This window comes from Lynx rufus, unplaced genomic scaffold (genome assembly GCF_022079265.1).
Source record: "Lynx rufus isolate CCGP_SWC_20201006 ecotype Redwood Valley unplaced genomic scaffold, mLynRuf1.p SCAF_1, whole genome shotgun sequence".
Classification (NCBI taxonomy): Eukaryota; Metazoa; Chordata; class Mammalia; order Carnivora; family Felidae; genus Lynx; species Lynx rufus.
The window spans coordinates 179,500,754-179,515,589 of NW_025814823.1; the positions used below are offsets into that span (position 1 = coordinate 179,500,754).

Sequence of the window (14,836 nt, forward strand, 5' to 3'; positions counted from 1 at the left end):
GAAGATAAAATTATGGAAAAAGGTAAAGCTGATAAAAAGATAAAAAACATTCTGGATTAAGAGGGGAGAATTAGAGAACTAAGTGATCAATGAAATGGAACAATATCCATATCATAGCAGTTCCAAAAGAAGAAAATAGAGAGAAAGGGGCTGAAGGTGTACTTGAACAAAGCTTAGCTGAGAAACTCCCCAATTTGGGGAAGGAAACAGACATTGAAATCCAGGAGGCATAGAGAAGTCCCTTAAACATAACTTCAATCAATCTTCTGCATGACATGTCATAGTGAAACAAAATACAAATATAGAGAATTCTGAAAGCAGCTAGAGATAAATGGGCCTTAACCTACAAGGGTAGACACATAAGGGTAGTAGCAGACCTATCTGCTGAAACTTGGCAGGCCAGAAAGGAGTGGCAGGAAATTTTCAATGTGCTGAATAGGAAAAATATGCAGCCAAGAATCCTTTATCCAGCAAGTCTGTCATTCAGAATACAAGGAAAGATAAAGGTTTCCCCAAACAAAAACTGAAGGATTTAATCACCACTAAGCTAGTCCTACAAGAGATCCTCAGAGGGGGGGGCTCTGTAAGTGTAATGTTGCAAAGACCACAAAGGACCAGAGACAACACTACAAGCATGAAACCTACAGATAACACAATGACTCTAAACCCATATCTTTCAAAAATAATATTGAATGTACATGGCTAAATGCTTCAATCAAAAGACACAGGGTATCAGAATGGATAAAACAAAACAAAACAAAACAGGACCCATCTATTTGCTGTCTACAAGAGATGTATTTTAGACCTGAGGACAGGTCTTTAGATTGAAAGTGAGGGGATGGAGAACCATCTCTGCTACTGGAAGTCAAAAGAAAGCTGAAATAGCCATACTTATATTAGACAAACTAGGTTTTAAACTAAAGGCTGTAACAAGAGATTAAGAAGGGCATTATATAATAATTATGGGGTCTACCCATCCAGAAGAGCTAACAATTATAAATGTTTATGCAGCAAATTCAGGAGCACCCAAATATATAAAACAATTAATTACAAACATAAGCAATCTTATTGGTAATAATGTGATAATTGCAGGGGATCTTAATACTCCATTTACAACAATGGACAGATAATCTAGACAGAAAATCAATACAGAAACAATGGCCCTGAATGATACATTGGACCAGATGGACTTGACAGATATAATCAGAACGTTTCATCTTAAAGAAGCAGAATACACATTCTTCTCAAGTGCACATGGAACATTCTTCAAGATAGATCACATACTGGATCACAAAACAGTCCTTAATAAATATAAAAGAATTGAGATCATACCATGCACACTTTCAGATCACAGTGCTATGAAACTTGAAATCAACCACAGGAAAAAGTTTGGAAAACCTCCAAATGCATGGAGGTTAAAGAATATCCTACTAAAGAACGAATGGGTCAACCAGGCAATTAAAGAAGAAATTAAAATATATATATGGAAACAAATGAAAATGAAAACACGCAATCCAAATGCTTTAGGATGTAGCAAAGGCAGTCCTAAGAAGAAAATACATTGCAATCCAGGCCTATCTCAAGAAACAAGAAAAATCCCAAATACAAAATCTAACAGCACACCTAAAGGAAATAGAAGCAGAACAACAAAGAAACCCCAAACCCAACAGAAGAAGACAAACAATAAAGATTGGAACATAAATAAACAATATAGGATCCAAACAACAACAACAAAAACAGTAGAACAATCAATGAAACAAAGAGTTGGTTTTTTGAGGGGCGCCTGGGTGGCTCAGTCGGTTAAGTGTCCGACTTCGGCTCAGGTCATGATCTCGCGGTCCGTGGGTTCGAGCTCCGCATCGGGCTCTGTGCTGACGGCTCAGAGCCTGGAGCCTGTTTCAGATTCTGTGTCTCCCTCTTTCTCTGACCCTCCCCTGTTCATGCTCTGTCTCTCTCTATCTCAAAAATAAAAAAATAAAAAAATAAAAAAAATTTTTTAAAAAGAGTTGGTTTTTTGAGAAAATAAACAAAATTGATAAACTAGCCAGACTTTTCAAAAAGAAAAGAGAGAGGACCCAAACAGATAAAATCATGAATGCAAATGGATTTATCACAACCAATCCCTCAGAAATACAAGCAATTATCAGAGAATACTATGAAAAATTATATGCCAACAAACTGGACAACCTGGGAGAAATGGACAAATTCCTAGACACCCACACACCAAAAAAACTCAAACAGGAAGAAACTGAAAATTTGAACAGACCCATTACTCGTGAAGAAATTGAATCAGTTATCAAAAATCTCCCAACAAATAAGAGTCCTGGACCAGATGGCTTCCCCGGGGAATTCTACCAATATGTAAAGCTGTTCCAAAAAATAGTAATGGAAGGGAAACATCTGGACTCATTCTATGAAGCCAGCATTACCTTAATTCCCAAACCAGACAGAGACTCCACAAAAAAAGGAGAACTACAGGCCAATATCCCTGATGAACATGGACACAAAATTTCTCAAGAATATACTAGCAAATCAAATTCAACAGCATATAAAAATAATTATTCACCATGATCAAGTGGGATTCATTCCTGGGCTGCAGGACTGGTTCAATATTCACAAATCAATCAGTGTGATACATCACATTAATAAAAGAAAGGGTAAGAACCATATGATCCCGTCATATGCAGGATGCAGATGCAGAAAAAGCGTTTGACAAAATACAGCATCCTTTCTTTATAAAAACCCTCAAGAAAGTTGGGATAGAAGGAATAAACTTAAGCATCATAAAAGCCATGTATGAAAAGCCCACAGCTAATATCATCCTCAATGGAGAAAACTGAGAGCTTTCCCCCTGAGATCAAGAACACGACAGGGATGTGTACTCTTACCACTGTTGTTCAATATTCTGTTAGAAAGTCCTAGCATCAGCAATCAGACAACAAACTGAAATAAAAGGCATCAAAATTGGCAAAGAAGAATTCACTTTCACTTTTCGCAGACGACATGATACTCTACATGGAAAACCCGAAAGAATCCACCAAAAGACTCCTCGAGCTGACACATGAATTCAGTAAAGTCACAGGGTACAAAAATCTATGTACAGAAATTGGTTGTGTTTTTATACACCAATAATGAAGCAACAGAAAGAGAAATAAAGAAACTGATCCCATTCACGATTGCACCAAGAATCATAAGATACCTAGGAATAAACCAAACGAAAGATGTAAAAGATCTGTGTGATGAAAACTATAGACACCTTATGAAGGAAATTGAAGAAGACACAAAGAAATGAAAAAAAAATTCCATTCTCATGGATTGGAAGAATAAATATTGTTAAAATGTCAATACTACCCAAAGCAATCTACATATTCAATGCAATCCCAATCAAAATTGTACTGGCATTCTTCTTGAAGCTAGAAGAAACAATTCTACAATTTGTATGGAGCCACAAAAGACCCCAAATAGCCAAAGTAATATTGAAGAAGAAAACCAAAGCAGGAGGCATCACAATCCCAGACTTTAGCCTCTACTACAAAGCTGTAATCATCAAGACAGTATGGTATTTGCACAAAAACAGACACATAGACCAATGGAATAGAATAGAGAACCCATAATTGGACCCACAAATGTATGGCCAATTAATCTTTGACAAAGCAGGAAAGAGCACCCAATGGAAAGAAAAGACAGTCTCTTTAGCAAATGGTGCTGGGAGAACTAGACAGCAACATGCAGAAGAATGAAACTGGACCACTTTCTTACAGCATACACATAAATTAAACTCAAAATGGATGAAAGACCTAAATGTGGCACAGGAAACTATCAAAACCCTAGAGGATAGAGCAGGAAAAAACCTCTTTGACTTCAGCCACAGCAATTTCTTGCTCAACACATCTCCAAAGGCAAGGGAATTAGAAGCAAAAAGAACTATTGGGACCTCATCAAGATAAAAAGCATCTGCACCACAAAGGAAACAATCAATAAAACTAAAAGGCAACCCACAGAATGGGAAAAGATATTTGCAAATGACATATCGGATAAAGAGCTAGTATCCAAAATCTATAAAGAACTTATTAAACTCCACACCCGAAAAACAAATAATCCAGTGAAGAAATGAGCAAAAGACAAGAATAGACATTTTTCCAAAGAAGACATCCACATGGCCAACAGGCACATGAAAAGATGCTCAATGTCACTCATCATCAGGGAAATACAAATCAAAGCCACACTGAGATACCACCTCACACCAGTCAGAGTGGCTAAAATGAACAAATCAGGAAACCACAGATGCTGGCGAGGATGTGGAGAAACGGGAACCCTCTTGCACTGTTGGTGGGAATGCAAACTGGTGCAGTCACTCTGGAAAACGTGTGGAGGTTCCTCAAAAAATGAAAAATAGATCTATCTATGACCCAGCAATAGCACTACTAGGAATTTACCCAAGGGATACAGTTGTGCTGATGCATAGGGGCATCTATACCCCAATGTTTATATCAGCACTTTCAACAACAGCCAAATAATGGAAAGAGCCTAAATGTCCACCAACTGATGAATGGATAAAGAAGATGTGGTTTATATATTCAATGGAATACTACTTGGCAATGAGAATGAGTGAAATCATGCCATTTGTAGCAATATGGATAGAACTGGAAGGTACTATGCTGAGTGAAATAAGTCAGTCAGAGAAGGACAGATACCATATGTTTTCACTCATATGTGGAACTTGAGAAACATCACAGAAGACCATGAGGGTGGAGGGGTGGGAGGGAAGAAATCGTTACAAACAGAGAGGGAGGGAGGCAAACCACAAGAGACTCCTGAATACTGAGAACAAACTGGGTGGATGGGGGTGGGGGAGAGGGGAAAATGGGTGGTGAGCACTGAGGAGGGCACTTGTTGGGATGAGCACTGGGTGTTGTATGTAAGCCAATTTGACAATAAATTATATTTTTTAAAAAATAGGGAAAATGGCTAAATAAACTGTGACCTATAATGCAATTCCATGTGCATGGCTTAAAAAATAGGGTATAGTTTTAATATGTTTAATGATACAGCTCAGTGAGAAAAAATAAAGTATGGGGGCACCTGGGTGTCTCAGTTGGTTAAGTACCCAAGTCTTGATTTCATCTCAGGTCACGATCTCATGGTCGTGGGTTCAAACTGACAGCATGGAGCCTGCTTCGGATTCTGTCTCCCACTCTCTCTATCCCTCCTCCGCGCCCTCTCTCTCTGTCCCCTGATCATGCTCTTTCTTGCTCTTTCTCAAAATAAATAAACATTAAAAAGCTAAAGTATGGTTGGGGCGCCTGGGTGGCACAGTCGGTTAAGCATCTGACTTCAGCCAGGTCACGATCTCGCGCTCCGTGAGTTCAAGCCCCGCATCGGGCTCTGGGCTGATGGCTCGGAGCCTGGAGCCTGTTTCCGATTCTGTGTCTCCCTCTCTCTCTGCCCCTCCCCCGTTCATGCTCTGTCTCTCTCTGTCCCAAAAATAAATAAACGTTGAAAAAAAAAATTAAAAAAAAGCTAAAGTATGGAAAAATGCATATGATATGTTTACGTAAACAAGTCAAGCCAGATATATTACCTGGATACATGCACATGAGTAAAAAGCAAAGAGAGAAAGGACTGGACAAAAAGCAGCAAACTACCAATACTACTAACAAGGACACCTGTGAGAAGTAGGACCTTGGGTGGAGGGGTCTAAGGAAACATGTGCCTTATCTTTGTTTTATAATATAATATATTATAATGTAATGTAATGTAACATAATGCAAACATAGCAGAAAAGGTATTTCTATGTTATCTATTCAACAACATTTTGAACATAGCTGTTGGGGGGGAATCTCAGATATACTGCTCATTACCCAGAGCTTGCTCATTAACTCTTTGACTTCTAGGCCACAAGGTTTCCCCTGCTTGGTATTGATTTGTTGCAACAGCATCTGCCATTCTGATTGGCATCAGTGATACTAGTAACAGCAAATGCACAGCACTTGCGGTAAGCTCACGTATGTTGAATATTTTACGTATGCTAATGCACTTAACGCTTACAAAAACCTTATGAGGCATATATACTGTTAACATACCCATTTTACAGATGAAGAAAAGACCAAAGATATAGGGGCTAATTAATTTGCCCAAAGTCACATAGCTAGTGAAAAAGTAATATGGCATCCTGGTCTGACTCTTAACCTCTATGGTATACTTTCTAAATTGGAGGTGCTTAGGCGTGGTACTGGATTAGGGGACAAGGGTAGGTTTGCAGAGGCCTTGATGTGAGGCTGCTTTTGCACTTGATGTTGAGATGGAGGGCCTCAGCTGTCTATACAAAGAGAGCTGGTGGAGACTCTGAGAAGGCCAATAGGAGTCCTGCTTAGGCACCACTACTGAGTTCCATATTCTGCAAGGGCAGCAAAGACAAGTGAAGGAGACGACGTTTTCATCTCTTATTTGAGAACTGGACTGAGAAGCACATCTCTCATCTCATCCAAATGCAAACAGAAGGGAGCCAAGTTCACCCATTTGTCCACATTCATTAGGAGATTAACTTCCAACTAGATATGACTCATAACGTTGCACAGCCATGCTGCGAACAGGCAATGCTACGGGGGTATAAATGCTTTCAACTAATGCTGAGTAGAGACTCGCGTGACCTCAGAAAAGATGGAGCATAGCCAATACATAATTTAATGCCAAGATCTCTCTAGTTCTTTCTCTTCAAAATTTATCAAAGTGGATTCGGTTCTAAAATGTATGAATAAAACATTCTCTGGGTCCAGCTATCTTGGGATTTGGAGGAGTCATTTGAGGATTCCTCACTTCTTGGAGACCAGGAAGCTTGCCCATTACCAGTCTCGTGTGGAATTTTAGCAGCTTTAGTAGTCACAGGCCAGGCTGTCAGGATTCCCACAACCCAGGGTCAGGAGAGGCTGTCTCCCAACTGAACAGCAGACCATTTGCTTTGGAGAAATGAGCATTTTAGCAGTTTATTCTCAGAGGTAGCCCCACACTGCTCTCTTCTGTTCGAGAAAGTGATAAAATGAACTGAAAACAAAGGCAGGGGAAGAAGCTCCCACTGCATGCATTTTCCAAAAACAAAAAAAATTTAATGGTAATGAAAACAGAAGTGGCTCCTTATGTGGCTCCAGATCGTCTGGACAAATCCAAACTTCTTTACTTGGCACTTAGGCCCTCAAGTTTCCAGCCCCTGTCTGCCTTCCCCTCCATGCTCTCGTTCTCTGAGCTCCTCCCATTCTCTCTCTCTCTCTCTCTTTCTCCTTCTCAATTTTTGTCCTCATAATCCCCACTAGTTTTGTTACATTAGGGCAGATGCTAGCCACCTGCCTGTCTCCTCCCCGCCCCCAACCCCCACCTTCTGGTCCATGCTTCCTGCTCTCATGAAATGCATGAATTCCTACTCAAGAGTCTGTTCACTTCTCTCTCTCCCATATTAATCCACAGTCCTTGGAGGCAACAGAATGCAGTAGTCAAGCACTTGAATTCTAAAGCCAACCTACTTGGTTCAAATTTCAGTCATCTGGGGAAAAATGACCTAATCACTCTTTGAGCCTCAGTTTCCTCATCTGAGAAACAGAGACGATAATAGCACCTACCTACCTCATAGAGTTGTCATGGAACCTAACCGAGTTAATGCATGAAAAGTGCTTAAAACAGCGCCTGGCAGGTACTTAGCAAGTTATTGTTGGTTCTCACTGCTTGCTTTTTGTTGTCCATATAGTGGCTGTTTTTTGTAAATGTTTTTTGTAAATGCTAGGCCTCGAGGCCTAGCATGTGCTCAAAAAGTTTGATGTCTGAATGAAGGAACAAAGAAGAGAAACAGGCTGATTCTGGTCAGTCCTCCATCACTTAATTCCTGGCTCAACAGCCTGAGGATGATGTACCTCACCACAGCTCCTGACACTCTGCCCAGAGGTCTGCCCTTTTGGCTTTCAGGAAGCCACCCACCCCATATCAGAGCTCTGACCTCCCAAGACACCAGGCCAGTGTTAATTGAAGGTGTCCAAATCTCCCTCCCTGCCAGCTGAAGTCATCAGGAAAGGGAGGCAAGAATCATGGGCCACCCCCCAGCTCAGGGCCTCAGTCTCCAAGGATGCCTCTCACTTCCCCAAAGGGAACTGAAACTGAAAGCTCAGGGTTGGTTGAGGCAATGCTGCAGAGACACAACTGAAGGGGGCAGGTGCCCTCCTCCTCTTTCTCCTCTCACCAACATTCATGTATTCATCCAGCCATCATTCACTGAGTGCCTCCTGTGTGCAGACCCTGTTCCCACCACAAGAGATGAATTAAATGGTCACTGTATTAGAGAGTGCCCATCACAGCAGGGGAGACAAGCCAGTAAAGAGGTGATTACTCTTGGGGTGCTAAGGGCCTACAAGAGCACCTAACCCAGCCAGGGGTGGGTAGGGGACAATCAGAGAAGGCTTCCTATGGGTGGTGACCATTTCTTCCATCCTTGGCCCCTTTTCTTAGGAACCCTGTGAAGAAACATCTGAAGGTCACAGATGCCATTATTGCAAAGCAGCAAAACTCCCTCACTTCTCACACTCTCAGCTGTGACTGTACTCAGCTAAAGATGTCACCGCACCAACGGTGGCAGCAGCTGTGTGGCAAACTCTTCCTGTCGCTCTGGGATGATGTGCATTATAAGCAGATTTGGACACGCTTGCCAGCTGCCAGCAGGGGAACCGGCAGAGGGACCATGCTTCTGGGATGGGAAGCAGGTGTAAGCTGGACCCACTGACTTTCCTAGTGCATATGGATCTTCTTCCTCAGTGCATATGACAAAAGCAAGAAAGCCTGGCTGCTAAGAAATTTTCTTCTTACTCCCATTGAATAGACTCTTTCTACTTCCCCCTCGGACGTAAGTCCCAGCCTTCTGACCCATTTCACAATCCTCTAAACATGCCATGCTCTCTCACACACTACTGCCTTCCTTTTTTTTAGCCTACTTAACACTTCTTTATTTTTCAAAATTCCCCTCAGGGTTACCTCCTTCAGGAAGCCTCCTTTGACTTCCTTTTCCATGGCGAATTAAGAGTACTCTTGCTTGGTAAGCCATCAAACTTAACACAATACATAACAATAGTTTACTTGTAGCTTCCTCCTAACCAGACTGGTCTCTTAGCAGACAGGAACTTTGACATCTACAGCCTCAACAGCTGGCAAGATATCAGGCCAATCATAAGCGTTCAATACATGTTTGTTGTTGGGATGAATAAACAAACGAGTAGGATTTGGAGGGCATCCAAATGCCGGGAGAGGGGGTGAAGATTTACAGTTCTCCAATGCTAACCAGGTACCATAGTGGAGAGGCCCATGGACTCTGGAGCCAGACTGCTTGGTTCTAAATTCTGGTTCTGCCATTACTAGCTATGTGATTCTGGACAAATTACTTGACCTCTTTAAAAGCCTTGGTTTCTTCATCTGAAAAAAAAACTAAAGTGCGGATAATAAAACTGCATGCCCCATAGGGCTGTTATAAGAATTAAATAAGACAATAAATGTAAAACACTTAGCATCAAGCCCGGTGCATAACAACTCAGATTAAATGTTACTTTATAATATTATTATCACTACTATTATTATCAGTGGGTTGTCCTGCCTAAAAAATTGTTTCATGTTCTCCTTAACTTCAGAACATCTAAATTCCAACCCTGCTTCTTCCCTTTTGAGGAAACACTTTTGTGACTATGCATAGGAGTTAGCTGATGGCATGTGGGGTGGATAATTTAGGATGGGGGAAGGGACATTTAAATCTCACACTGGGATTTAAGGGAGAGTTTTGTTAAGTGCAGGAATAAAATGACAACTAAGCCAAAAGTGAACCAGCATGACTGTGTTCCCCAGCCCCTCGGAAGTAGGTTAAATGAGTGTCCTAAATCTCTCAGCCCAGTAATAACCCCTGTAAAAGCAAGCCCTCCCTCCACTTGCATGTCCCCAGATCCCACCGGGGTGATAAGAAAGGCACACAAGCATGGCGTTGGTAACAGCCTTCTCTCAAATAGAAAGTGGCAAACTTGTATCTAAAAATGAAACCAAGCTTCTCTGTAGGGAGACAGGAAAGAAGGGGGGTGGGTAAGAGAAAAGAGCATCTTTGCAGAGGAAAGAGAGGTTACTTGTTGCCATAGTCTATTTTGGATGTGACTTTCTGCTTCAGTTCCTTCAACTCGTCCTTAGGCAGAGTTCCTGAGAGGAGCTGGGACCGCCACTCCATCAGGTCGTACATCATGGCTTGCACCTGCAGGAACCGATCCTTTTTGCTGGCCTACGAGAAAAAAGAATGCACAGTCACATGCACCGAGGGTGTGTGTGGGTATCTATGTGGCAAACTGTGCCAAAGTCAGACATATTCAGGGGCCATGACTTGAGCATCTCTCCTGGCCCCTACCCAGCTACAAAGGGGGATTAGGTGGTAGTCTCAGTCATCCACAAAGTTCCTCCCCCTGGGCCCCAGGGATTTCCAGAAATGAAACTAATAATCCCAATCACTTCTTGGTTAAAGAACAGGTGATTTCTGACTCTTATCAGAAAAGATACTTGTTGAGCAGCAATGCCATGAATATCTGCTGTAATGCAGGTCCCAGTGCTCAGGACATTTAAGGCTGGAAACTAGGGCCGTTTTTCTGGTGATAGAGGCCTATTTCTAGGGCAGCAGTCCCCCAAGTGTGACATGTGCACAACCTGTGGGACACAACAGCTTTTGGTGATAGAAAGACACAATGTTAAATAACATGGACGCATATGGTGATTTTCTTCCATTCTTCCTCCATCCTTCTGTACAAAGGAAGGAGAAAGGTGCAGTTTCATGGTAATGTTGTCTTTAACCCCTCTCTCACATTTGTCCATTTTTTTTTTTTTTTAACAAAGAGAGAGGTCTTCAGCTCAGAGCTTTTGACAGGTACTATAGCAAGCACTTAATAACATTGACTTGTTTTCATTGTATTTATTTGATAATGTTCTTCTAATTGTGCCAAGCACTTTTGGCTTTCCATTTGGGAAAGCATGTGTGATATAATAATATATATAAATATATATAATTATATATATATATATATATATATATATATATATATATATATATAATTTGTTCTTTGTCCCCAGTTCTCAGCACAGAGCTCCTAAAGCCCTTGGAACATCCTGAGTGATAACAGCATTTTTTTTTTTATTCATAATGAGTTCCTTTTGACCATACCTGAGTTTATGCTAATGATGTGACTCCTGATGGTCCCCTAGACAGCTTCAGGATGGGGGCTGGATGTGAGAGGAACCCACTATGTGATTAGAGAGTTGGAACTTTCAGCCATACCCCCCTCACTCTTCCCTTCAGGGAGGGGGGGGCTGGGGATGGAGCCTAATCACCAATGTCCAATGATTTAACAATCATGCCTATGTAATGAAACTTTGATTAAAACTCTCAATCAGTAAGGTTCCTGGCGCTTCCCAGATGAGCATGCTTCGTGCAGAGAAAGTGGCATGCCCAGAGAAGGCATGGAAGCTCTGTGCTTACCCACCCCATTCCTTTACCTGTATATATCTTCCTTTTGGCTTTTCTGCATTGCAGCCTTTATAGTAAAACAGTAACCATGAGTACAGCTCTTTCCAGAGCTCTGTGAGTTGTTCTAAGGAATTACGAGCCCCCACATAGAGGTGGAGAGGAATGATGGACCCCTGAATTTGTATTAAGTTTGGACAGAAGTGTAGGTAGCCTGGGAACCCGGGACTTGCAACTGGCATCCTAAGCGAGGGCAACCTTGTAGGACTCAGTCCTTAAACCTATGGAATCTGAAACTGACTCTGGGTAGGCAGTGTTAGAACTGAATTGAATTATAAGGCATCCAGTCAGTGTTGGAGAATGGGAAGTTGTTGTTGGAAGGCATGGAAGGCTGCATAATTTATTAAGTACGTTATTTTAGTTTACTAAAAAGGGAGCCAATTTAGGTATTAAGTAAATATCGTACAGGTGGTACATAGACACGGCAAGAATCATGAAGGTGATACTGAAATACCGGAAGTTTAAGGTTCTCTTTACTAGGGCAAAGGGCACAATGGACTTGATATTTAAAGATTTTTTAAGGGAAAATGACAAGTTGCCACATTGCGTGTGTATGCTATGTTTAAAAGGGGGTAGTGGAGGTGAATGATTAACCGCTTTAGCTTCAAGTTACTGTTCTCCCCCTAAACTTTCCTAACAACTTTTGGGAAACCTATACAACTGGATGTGCCGATTACCATATAATACGAAGTATCCACACGGGAGTTGATATTGATGACCATAAAAGTTAAGTCTACAAATAGCATGTGTACATACCAGCAGGTGAACACAGGGCTGTAACAAAGATGCGGTAAGCCCCGGTTGACGTTTTCACTCTCAGCTTACTGGTTTTCTTAGCTAATTGCTTTCATTAGGAAGTTTAGAAGCATCAAAGGAGGATTTAAAATTAGATTTGCTTCAATACAGGGAAAACACATGTAAAATGCACTCTTTGTTTTTCCAGGGTCAAAACTTATTCATAGATCTAAGGACAACAACCATTAGTTAATTAAAATATAAGACGGTATTTCTCAAGGTATTATCAGTAGACTACCAAATTAAAGTCCCCAGGGTTTATTAAAATGTAATAAAAAGTCCCATTAAAGGAAGCTTTATCTTTTAACGAAAACTTTTGCACTAGTTTTAAAGCCGAAGGATCACATCAGACCCCCGTTTATTATGGCTCAGTCACAAGCTTGCTGTGTGGCTTTGAGAAAGTTACCTAATCTCTCTGGGCCTCGATGTACTCCTACTGTTTGTTCTCTACTATGATGCCGAGGCCACCTTGGCCTGCCCTGCTCAAGGATGAATTCCAAATGTGAACCATACAAAGACTGCAGTAAGCATCCCAGGGATCAGGGTTTTGAGTCTCACCACGTAGAGCTGTTTCCAGATGCTGCCCCACTCCCAAAGTGTCGTTGTCACTTCTTGTGCCAGAGGAATTTCTGCAGGAATGATGTTCTCGATATTTCTATTTAAGGTGGGAGACAGAACTCTGTGAAATTGAGACCCAGGTGCTAACAAGATAAAATGCTGGCAAATTTGCATTAAGCTGCAGCTGCTAAGAGGGCCCTTGTTGGCAAGAGACTGAACCGCCTCCAATAGCCACACCAATTACATTATGCAAATGCAAGGAGCTTCTTTTTTAATGTCCTCCTTCACTAGGGTGGGCCCTTCAAGCTCGTTATTCAGGCTTAATCTACTTTAATATAGTTCAAAGGCAGCTGCCAGTGAAAAGTTTGATTCTCCAACTTCCTAATACTCCCTCATCACCAGGTCTGAACAGCAATCAACTTGGATTAGATCTCCCATTTCATGAGGAAAAGGAGACACACAAATAAACATGGGCACGAAGAAGAGGGATCAGCTGATTCACATCTGCCAAGTTAGGTTTTCAAAGCAGACAGGACAGAGGCATCTGGGAGCTGTGGGAGGGTCAAGTCTGGTGAAGAATGACAAATACCTTCTTTTCTCCACTGTCACTTCCTTGATGTGGATAAAGGATCTAGGGAAAATGCCCTGTTGGGAATAAAATAAGATAAAATAAAATAAAATGACATATCCCCACAAACCTGAGGCCTTTGTGGTTTTTCCCAAAAGCTATTGACTGGTAAAAACCCTCCAACTTTAAAGGAATAACTCATTCTCTTAGGTCTAGTTCTTTCTAGCCAGTTCTCCACCAGTTGTTCTAGATCTCATAATAGCCCTAGAATCCCGAGGATGCTTCAGTCCTATTTTGGACAAGACAGGACAAAAAAAAAAAAAAAAAAGAAAAAAAGACTCGCTCTAAGAGAAACAAGGTGCTTTGTCTCTCCCCTCTCCTGCCCAATTCCAGGAAAGCAGTCACTCTTCACAGTCACAAATAGCTAGAAGGTCAGGTCCTAAAGCAACAGTGTCCTTGGTTGCATGTGGGCTATTTGATATAAGACCCATTTTTCCCTGGATTTATTTCATTGTTCTTTGGACAGCAGAGTGGAATCATGCCTCCCAATACAGCAATGCCAGAGAGGACGGAAGAAGTGTCTTATTTCCTTGCCCCATAAGCTTGTCTCAGTTAGCAAGAGAAGTTTATCAATTACTTGCAAATTCCTTCATAAATTAACCAGGGTGCCCGCTGGAGGCATCTGCGTCCACCCTAGACACGGTGAGCAATAAGACCAGTAAAATAGGTGCCCGCTATCATGGAGATGATGGCGTAACATGGGGTTGGAACAGGTGAACTCCCCAAAGGCAGAGACTGGACTTGTCTCTGTGAGAGGAGGAAATGATGAATGCACCCAAACAACTCTAGAGAAAGGCAGCAGAAGATGAATTTCAAACAAAACATGTACAATTCCATGGGGAGTCACGGAAGGGGGAAATCATATGCAACTGGCCTATCAGAAAAAGTCAGAAGGAACAGAGAGCTGCCGAGGTTAGCCTTAAGTGGAAGGGAGCTGAGACACAGCAAGTGCCGAGGTGTAGAGGTGGAAAAGCACAGGACACAAAGAAGGAGAGATGAGACAAATGTGCTGATGAGCTACAGAGGTTGGTAATTGCCCAAAGGGATTGCAGCATCATGTAAAGACATCCAGTATTGTTTCAAGTAAAAACGAATTGACCTTACCTGTAACATTTTGTGCTTTAGGAGGTATCCCCTATACCAATCTGCAAAGAGAAAATAAACAAACAGGTCTCTTATCTACTCTTACAAGCTTATTGCTGGTTTTTGTTGTTGTTCTGCTTGTTTTTAAGTAGCAAAGAAACTACTGTGAAGTGCTTTAGACCTCAGGCACAAATCCAAGTCTG

General features: G+C 41.6%; 1 protein-coding gene across 2 annotated transcripts in view; it reads right to left on the reverse strand.

Moving 5' to 3' along the window:
• DOCK2 (dedicator of cytokinesis 2) overlaps positions 1-14,836 on the reverse strand; it is a 422,892-nt gene that overhangs the window by 378,025 nt on the left and 30,031 nt on the right. For both annotated transcript variants that reach the window (XM_047091278.1, XM_047091279.1), the window contains exons 3-6: positions 14,655-14,695; positions 13,512-13,567; positions 12,923-13,019; positions 10,134-10,282 (exon numbers count right to left, since the gene is read on the reverse strand). In XM_047091278.1, the coding sequence (XP_046947234.1) occupies positions 10,134-10,282; positions 12,923-13,019; positions 13,512-13,567; positions 14,655-14,695 (343 nt within the window). The remainder of the gene's footprint in view (positions 1-10,133; positions 10,283-12,922; positions 13,020-13,511; positions 13,568-14,654; positions 14,696-14,836) is intronic.